The following is a 9,486-nucleotide window of genomic DNA, read 5'->3' as shown; positions in this document are numbered from 1 at the left end:
CTACATGAGAGTAACTATCGGTCGTGGATGAGCACAAATGTAAAAAAAAGGGTGAAAGGTTGCCAGATATGTGAACATGCAAAGAAGTGAGGAAAAACATTAGATTATACTAGTTATTTCCAATATTAGAGCATTAGCATGAATTTTATTTTGGGGTTACCATGAATACAAAGAGATAACTATTCTTTTTTTTTTTTTTTGTAGTATATAGATTTTTTAAAAATGGCTCATTTTACACCATACAGCCTACCATCTTCAAACTAATGGTCAAGCAAAAGTTGTGAATCAAAGCTTGGGAAATTTGTTGAGATGTTTTGTTGGGTATAAACCAAATCAGTGGGATATAATATTGGTACAATAAGAATTTGCATATAATAACACCATAAATGAAATTGAACTATAGGAAAGATTCCATTGCAAGTTGTATATGCGTACAACCCGAGGGGTGTTAATGAGTTGACGAATAGCGTAGACTTTTTGGAAGTATCTCTTTCGCTGAAAGAATTGTACAATGGATCAATTTTTTTGGGGATAGTATATCAGATTTGACAAAATTTGGGATTTCGGTTCCCAGTGCTGAAATGTTCATGAGCTGCATTCTCATAGAACATTTCTTCGTACCCATGGTGTTTAATGTTGGAGGACACAGATTAAACAACAATCTACGTCATTTAAATAAATTCATTTTGCTATTCCAATTTGTTTTCTGTCCAAGTTGTTTTAGTTTATGTTTGTGTTGATGTCTCATAGCTGAGTATTGGGAAATTTTGTCCAAATCTATTTTCAAAATCAGAGCTTATTATTTACATTTATGATATTAGTAACGTAAAGCTTACACTAAGTTGAAACAAAGAAAATTAGAAGGCTATGCGAAAGAGAAATAGAGCGTCAAGTCATAGAGAGGTGTACCAAATAAGTAGGGAAAGGATGGAAGACGGTGTGGAAGTGAAGGAAGAGAAGAAAAAGAGCTGAGCAGGCAGACAGAGAAAACCAAGAACAGAAGTGAGGACATAAAGAAGAAAAATAAACAGAAGAAAGCTATGTTAAGGAAGAGAATACAAAAAATCAAAAGCTCTGGTATGGCTAACCAATGCATACAATAACAAGAAGTTGCTGCAAGCGATACAGAGCATTGGGACGTGAAACAAATAGAAAGTAACATTAGTTTTGGGAGGGATAAAATAAACAAATCTTCTCAATAAATAAATTAATTACATGATAAAATATAATTACGAAATATATAAAATATAGAACATATGTTTTTAGTGCATAATATCTATTTCTTTTCTAAAATTAATCTAATTATATTAATACCAAGGCAATGAATTTTTTATCAATAACATTAAAAAAAATTAATTGAAAAAAAAAAAAATATTATAATTTCTTATTAATTTATTATTGAAGAAATCCAAAAACACTACAATCCACAAATAAAAACCACAAAACAAACATAAATCAAAAGATCATGACTAATCACTACATTTTCTCTTAGTTATTCTCTTGATGTTCTTCACCTTCCTTCATTTCAGAATGTCCGAAACTCTTTTCTGTACTCGTGTTCTTAACAGGGCCTTTCTTTTTCTTTTTTCCCTCTTCTTTTTCTCCCTCTTCCTCATCACTATCCTGCACATATATATGATATAAGGATGCCAGCATTATATTCATATAGTTTCATAGTTTTGAACTCTTTTATATTTAAAAATATAATCAATTTGAAAAAGAAGGGTAATGAGATTATTAGAAGCTACAGAGGAAGAAGAAGAGCTGCTTGTGAGATGGAGTTCTTTAAGCAAAGCCCTGTAACGTGCTTTCCTTTCAATGTCCCTGGGCTGTTTGGGCACCACAGCTGCAGGGTGAACAGGGTTGACATGCTGTTCGTTTGTTTCCTCTGCATTCTCCTTCCCAGGCAAACTAAAGACATCACGATCCTTCTGCTCTGCTTCATTTGTCTCCACTGTTACTTCACACAGAGGAATATTTTTCATCAAACCCCCTTGCTGTATGTTTCCTTCGATTTCACTTGAGTGTTTGGGCTCCTCCATAGGACTCACAGGAAATGCATCCTCCTGCTGCTGCTCGTTTGTTTTCTCTTCATTTTTCTTTCCAGATAAACCAGAGATCTCACCATCGTGTTGCTCTGTTGCACTTGTTTCCGCCATTAGTTCACACAAGGGAAGAACTTAACAACACAAAGAGAAAAATGTAATTGGAAGAGTTTGGGAAAGTGGCTGGAGGTAAAGGTAGATTTATAGGCTTGGGCAGGCATGAAGGACGTGCTTGCGACGATTAATCTTCTGGCAGATGATTGATGGTATTGTCAGTTATAGAAATCCAGGATGTTTTATATAACTCGCACTAAATTTGACCCTCGAAAATAATTTTAGTATTGCATGGCGACGTTGCTTTTAAGTAACGCTTAAGCATCAAAAATTGGGACAAACCAATAGATTAATGCGAGTCATAAATTACAATGAATCTGAAGAGTCCCCTCCATAGCCAACGAGTATGGAAAGAAAATAGTTAAGAAGAAGTAAAGAGTCTCCTTCATTGGCTTGCTGTAGTTATGTTTATAATTTTTAGTTTCTGCAGGAATTTTATTTATTTTTGGTTGGTAGACGGTAGAGTCAGAGGATTATATTAATATTTATAAATAAATATATATATTCTGTTTAAACAAAAATAAAAAAGATAGGGCCTCTAGCCCCAATTGTCCAAATTCTTCCATAAGAGAAGAATTTCAAAGTTTTAAACTGAAAAAAGCTGGCATTCAACCTTGAAAACCTAGAGCTGATTCCATAAAGACAAAAAATCATAGAGTCTAGACGAGCCTATGATCATAAACAGAGACAAAGATTTTTAAAACAAAAATCATATCTGTATTGCTTGGAGTTCAAGCAGCCCTAAACTGGAACCTCCACCCGAGCACGACCCCTGCCTCTTGGATAGCCATGACCCCTGTTCTGCATTGGATGATTTTCATGGCCATGACCCCTTGCATTCACAGCTCCTTGACCATCAACAGCCCTCCCATTCTGTTCCAATTTTGGAGGGATAAGGTCATTAAGCTAGGCAAAGTCAAGGAATTCATCCTCTCTATCACCATTGTCTGGTTCATCCCCTAGAAATCTCCATTCTAAAAAATTGGCTGCCATTGCTGTGTACACCCTATAGCGCCCAAGAGAAAGGTTTTTTAAGTCCAATAAAAAGGGTTAATAGTTAATGGTCTCACTCGAGACCAAAAATAATATCAAGTCACCATGGCAAAGCATGCCTATGCCAATAATGGCATGGTTAATAACAGTATACAAATCCTCTAAAACACTCTAATAAAAAAGATATGTGGTTAGCGCCTCCACCTTCTCCTTGGAATATTGGCACTCTAGCATACAGGAAACAAATCTTGAGGATATATTGGAGTTATCCTTAGGATACTCTACCCTGCTTAGAAAACTAGAACCTAAGATATGCTTCACCACCAAAATGACAAAGAATGAGCAGCCTTTTGAGCCTAAGGTCTAAAATCTCATAGAAGGAGACTTGGTGACAGTTTGAGGAAAGAGAGATGGATGTATCCGCCCCAAAACAGTAAATTGGCTTAGGATGCTTGCTAATAATGAAACCAAACGGGGCTTCCTCCATTCTGTGGCCAACCTGAGAAAGACTTCTTTGCAATTTTGAACAGAAAAACTTCAACCTACAAGATAGAGTAGCAAGAATGCGAGGATAAGACTTAGCTTTCTTTCTTTTAATATTCTTCCAACATTCTCACACATTTCTAGGCTCATAAATGCAGAGTGCCTAGAGTTATTAAGCCCAAAGAAGAGGTAGTGAAAGCGATAGCTTCCAACTATATAGTATTAATTAACCAAAGTTTAGACCATTGCCAATGCATCACCTCAAGCCTCAGGCCATGAAAGTGGTGCACTTTTCCACCTCCCTGAAGATTTGATGGATATGCTGACCTCATCTGCCTTTCTAAGCATAGCGCAAAAAATGAAAATAATTATTACTCAACTACTCCTCCCCAAACAAGAAATAGTTGTTTATGATGTGGTGTGACTAGAAGATTGAAGTCTTCCAGATCAACTGCCTTAGTGGAGTTTGTAGTTATGTAGTCATATTCATCGTACAGTAGGATGGAGGGCCCACAAGCTCAAATTCTCTAATGCTTAGCAAACTTGCTTGGCGAGAGAAAAAAAGACCGTTTACAATTAAACAATGCTTTCCATTTGAATTCAAATGTGGCCCCACTAGGAAAATCCCCTAATTCTAAATGGCTTTTTAAGAAGTTCAAATTGCCTAAGTTCGACCACCCTCTTCCTGATTCCTTGGGGAATTGAAGCTGAGTTCAGGTGCCCACCAGCTTAGGGAAGTACCAGTCGATGCCAACTTGGACAAATCATCTGCATACGTGTTTTCATCTCTTAATATGTCATTGTAGATGTAGTTGTCAAAAGAAGTAAGCAGCAAAAAAGTCATTCAGAATCACGGGATTTTCCTAGTGGGGCCACATTTGAATTCAAATGGAAAGCAACGTTTAATTGTCAATGGTCTTCTTTTCTCTCGCCAAGCAAGTTTGCTAAGCATTAGAGATTTTGAGTTTGTTGGCCCTCCATCCTACTGTACAATGAATATGACTACATAACCTCAGACTCCACTAAGGCAGCCGAGCTAGAAGCCTTCAATCTTCAATTCATGCCACGCCATAAATGACTATTTCTTGTTTGGGTAGCAGCAGTTGAGTAATAATTTTTTTCATTTTTTGTGCCATGCTTAGAAAGGCAGATGAGGTCATCATATGCATCAAATCTTTAGGGAGATAGAAAATTCCACTAAGGTAGCCCATCTGGAAGCCTTCAATCTTCAAGTCATGCCACGACATAAACGGTCGTTTCTTGTTTGGGGGGTGGTCGTTGAGTAATAATTTTTTTCATTTTTTGCACCATGCTTAGAAAGGCAGATGAGGTCAGCATATCCGTCAAATCTTCAAGGAGGTGGAAAAGTACACTGCTTTCGCGGGCTAAGGCTTGAGGTGATGCATTGGCAACGCTCTAAACATTGATTGATTAATACTATATAGTTGGAAGTTATCTCTTTCGCCACCTCTTCTCTGGGCTTAACAACTTTAGGCACTTTGCATTTATGAGCCTAGAAATGCGCGAGATGTCGGAAGAATATTAGAAGAAAGAAATCCAAGTCTTGTCCTTGCATTCTTGCTACTCTGTCTTGTAGGTTGAAGGTTTTTTGCTCAAAATTGCAGAGAAGTATTTCTCGTGTTGGCCATAGAGTGGAGGAAGTCTCATTTGGTTTCATTATTAGAAAGCATCCCGAGCCAATTTATAGTTTTTGGGTGGATACGGCCATCTCTCTTTTCATCTGATGTTTTTTTTATAAATTACTTTACATTATTTTTTTTTGAAAAAGCGGGATGATCTCACAAAGCAGCAGTTAGTTGTGAGCCTTCTATATAGAAGGTCTTGGGTTAGAGCCTATTCGAGACTCATGTGTCCCACACACAGGTAATAGAGAGATAAGATTGATTCCTACAACTTCTATTGTGATTGATCCAAAAAGAAAAAACTTTTGAGCAAGATTTTATTGTTTGTATTAAATTTTTTATTTAAATAAGTATAAAATATTATTTATTTGTGTTTCTATCGGTTGATATTAAAAATATTTAATTTAAATTTTTTTTTTCTATTTTTTTAAAATTATATGTCTTAAAATATTTAATTTATTGAATCAAATGTCAACCATACTAATGGCTTAAATGACATGAGTACTATTGTATACATCATAGATTTTGACATTATTGTGTATTCTTTGATTGGTTTACTATTACCAACCACAATACTATATATCATGATATTTAAAAGACATAAATCTAAAAATGTGTGCAAGTTTATATATTCAAATATATCACCCAACAAATCCAATCAATTTTGATTTCATTAAAAATATATATAAAACATTATCTTAAACAAAATGTTAAAAGAATCTGATCATGTAGTTTCACAAACAAATTAACAATTATTTTCAAATAATATAAAACAATTCTTTGTTTGCAGTGTTCTTTGTAAATCAAAATTTTGAAAAATGCATATCTATATAATTCTATTTTTTCTATTTTGGGGGATTTTAATTCTAGAAAATAAGGAACTTAAAAATAAAAAAACTCGTAATCTTCACACAATGTAAAAGCATAATATTTTTTACAATTCTATTAACCAGTACAGAAATCCCGATGTGGACTCTTACCGCAGGTGACCAAGTTGGAGATATTTTAACAAAGCCCCTATCAAAAGAGCAGGTCCACCTCCTAATGATAGATTTTGAATGCATATACTTGGGATCATTTGATTATTACCATGAAATATTTTTTGTTTTACTGCGGACATTTGATCAAGACTATTCAGTGGATCCGCATGTATGAATTTAAATAAATGCTACATTCAAAATAGTTTGGGGGATATTATTTTTGACTAATTATTATATAACATTGAGCTACCAACTTCGCGCATGACTTAATTTTAATATTTTAGATTATGATGTGCTTTGCATGTTGAAGAAACATGACCACATAACCTAGAAATGTTCTTATTGATGAATGGACTATTATCATGAGAATGGGAGCACTTAGAAGCAATATGGTAATATATTGTCTTCAAATATTGGACATTGATACATGTTTGTTTGTATATAATTATGTTAAAGATACTTGATGATGTCTTTTATGTGGCTAGCTTTAGACAATGGTCGCTTTATAATATGGTGTATAAATTAACTTATTATCTATGAAGAAATGTTCTTATGATGGATGATCGTAGGTATCTATTTTATGCATGTGGTAATTATTGAATACAATTTTATAGCGAATGAGAGGAAATGTTATTTAGATATGATTTATGTTATTTATGCTTGTTAAAGTCCCTTTGCTTTAGCTATAAAGTTCTCATCATGGACTAATGCTTGAAATTGAGTATGTAGGTACCCAAGGTCAATGAAATGGGTAGGTATCATGGTGATCTTTGTCCTAAGCCAGTTAAGCTTACATAGCCTATTTGGAGAGGCTAAGGTCTTCTATTATGTCTTTATGTTGTGATGTAAAAATAATTAGGTGTGGTAAAATTTGTACATGATGTTAAGTATGAGATTTGTTTTAAGGTTATGTTAATGTGAGTTTTAAGTAAGTGAAATAGTAAATTTGACATTAAATTGTTTTTGTGAAACCAATGTTTATTTCATGTTTGAATGAGTTTATTGAGTTATTTTTATTATAGTATGTGTTTCTTAATCTCCTAGGCCAAAGTGCTATTAGGTAGGATCCTTTTGGAAACCTTAAAGTTGGTTATATGTGAGTTTTGATCCCCCTTATATGAGAATTTTTAAATGTGATGGGTTTTGACCACATAGAAAAGTTGGGAAATAAAGCATGAGAGAATGGGGTACATTTGGCCCTTGAAATTGAGGTGGTGGGTTTAGAGGACGAAGCGGGATTGGAGAACACTGAATCTTCCTTGTCCACAGGTTTCAATTGCTCGTCAATTAATTTTCTTGAGAAGACCACCTTCTTGCCTCCTTTGGGCCCCCCTCCCCCTTTCCCTATTCATTCCCCATAGGCTTGATTTGTCTGTTGTAATAGATAAGGTCAATTTTTTGTGTGAGGTCTACAACAAAAAAGATGTTGGCATTTGCTAGCTCCTCTCCTAGTTGAATGTAGCTAAGAAAAAGATTAACAAGTTTGGAGATAGTTGTTGAGGTGGAGGCATAAAGTACCAATTGGGCAATGGAAGAGAAGGACAAGAGGGTTTTGTTGGTAGGCAATGACATGGTGAGAAAACTTAAAAAATGGAAAGTAGTGGAGGAGAAAATTAAAGAAATCAATGCAAAGATCAATCAGAGGGATAAGAGGAAGGATATTAAAGAACTTAGGAAAAACTATGAGACTCTGAAATGCAAAGTAGATGAGATGAATACCCTTAGCAAATATTTGAATATGAAGAACTTTTCCTATCTTCATGTCATTCATGAAGAGATTGAAAGAAGGAAGTATATGAGGAAGTGATATCTGGAGTCTCCAACAACTGCATTGGACCCCAATACCTCTAGAGTTAGGGCTACTTCAGATTCCGTTGTTGTGTCCTCTAGGAATCATTCCAATAAAAAGCTATTTATTATTGACAAAGTGAAAGTGGTTTGCCATGATTAGAATGTTGATAGTACCCCCACACAGTAGACTACTTCGTTGTATCTTTGACGAGTAGTTGGTTGTGTAGTGTTTTGTTGTCTAGTTGTGTTCTGGTCTGGTTCTTATTATCTACTAGTTTTTTATGTGTTTTGATTTCAGTATTTTGCTAGGCACTCATCCCTCATGAGCCCTAAGTAGGTGCTTTGTAGAGGTCATGTAAAAGGTTCAGGCCTATCCCACTTTAATGAATCAAAATGTTTCTTTGAAGACCTTCTATAGAATAACCCTAAAGTATTCAAAATTGGGACAAACCAATGGATTAATGCCATTCATAAATTACAATGAATCTAAACAATTTTCTCGATACACATAAATTACAAATGAATATGAATAGAACTTGGGGTAGTTATGTTTCCAATAGTTAAAAAATTTGGTTCCTGTGCGGGGTAGGAATATTAATATGTCCAATCTTTTGTTTTATTTATTAGTTTAAATTAAAAAATTTAAATAAGATTTTTATAATTTGTGTTTAATACTTAGTACAATTTATTTTTTATTTTTAAAAAAAGCTACTTGTCGTAAAATATTTAATTCATTGAATCGAATTTCAATTGCATTAATGGCTTGAATGGGGCATTATTCTATACATCATAGATTTTGACATTGCTGTGTAATTTTTGATTTGTCGATTTTAGAATTAGCTATTGCAAAAATAAATCGTCCTTCATTTTTTTAATAAATTGTAATTTTTTTTTGGTTAAATTACCAACCTTATTAATGTTTTGAGTGACAGATGAAGGTGACAAAATAAATTAGATTGATAGGCATTTCTAAATACACTGAAAAATATTTGGAATTAGTTTTATCAATTTCAATTTCTTTTCTAATATCTATGTATAATACATTAAATTTTTATGATTGAATTTTAATCCTATTAATATCTTCAATAGTATTGAACTCTATTTTATATATCTTCATATTTAAAAGACCTATTAAACTAAAAAACTATGCAAAACTATGAATTGAGATTTGTCACCCAACAAATTCAATCAATATTCATTTCATTGATAATATATATACAATCTTATCTTAAATAAAATATTAAAAAATATTTCATGTAGCTTGTCAAACAACTCAATAATTATTTTTGAATAATATCAAACAATTCTTTGTTTGTAGTGTTCCTTGTAAGCAAAAATTTACAAAAATAAATTTATTTAGCTATATAGAGTATTGATATAAGGAGAAGTTATGCATGTTATTTAATATCCATATCATATTTTTTATTAAATAAGCAG

General features: G+C 33.6%; 1 protein-coding gene across 1 annotated transcript; it reads right to left on the bottom strand.

Moving 5' to 3' along the window:
• Positions 1-1,488: 1,488 nt before the first annotated feature.
• LOC131074433 (phosphoprotein ECPP44-like) lies at positions 1,489-2,159 on the bottom strand. The gene is made up of 2 exons (XM_058011061.1): positions 1,749-2,159; positions 1,489-1,623 (listed from the first exon to the last, which is right to left on the bottom strand). Exons 1-2 carry the CDS (start codon positions 2,157-2,159, stop codon positions 1,489-1,491), a joined length of 546 nt encoding a protein of 181 aa, XP_057867044.1.
• Between the last annotated feature and the right edge of the window lie 7,327 nt (positions 2,160-9,486).

The sequence above is a fragment of the Cryptomeria japonica genome, chromosome 3, assembly GCF_030272615.1.
Source record: "Cryptomeria japonica chromosome 3, Sugi_1.0, whole genome shotgun sequence".
NCBI lineage: Eukaryota > Viridiplantae > Streptophyta > Pinopsida > Cupressales > Cupressaceae > Cryptomeria > Cryptomeria japonica.
Note: the sequence above shows the minus strand (reverse complement) of the source record. Positions and strands in the feature narration are given on the sequence as shown.

Coding starts and splice junctions, on each gene's coding strand:
- LOC131074433 (XM_058011061.1), bottom strand. CDS start 2,159: ATGGCGGAAACAAGTGCAACAGAGCAACACGATGGTGAGATCTCTGGT. Junction 1,624..1,748: donor GCAGCTCTTCTTCTTCCTCT/GTAGCTTCTAAT, acceptor ATATATGTGCAG/GATAGTGATGAGGAAGAGGG.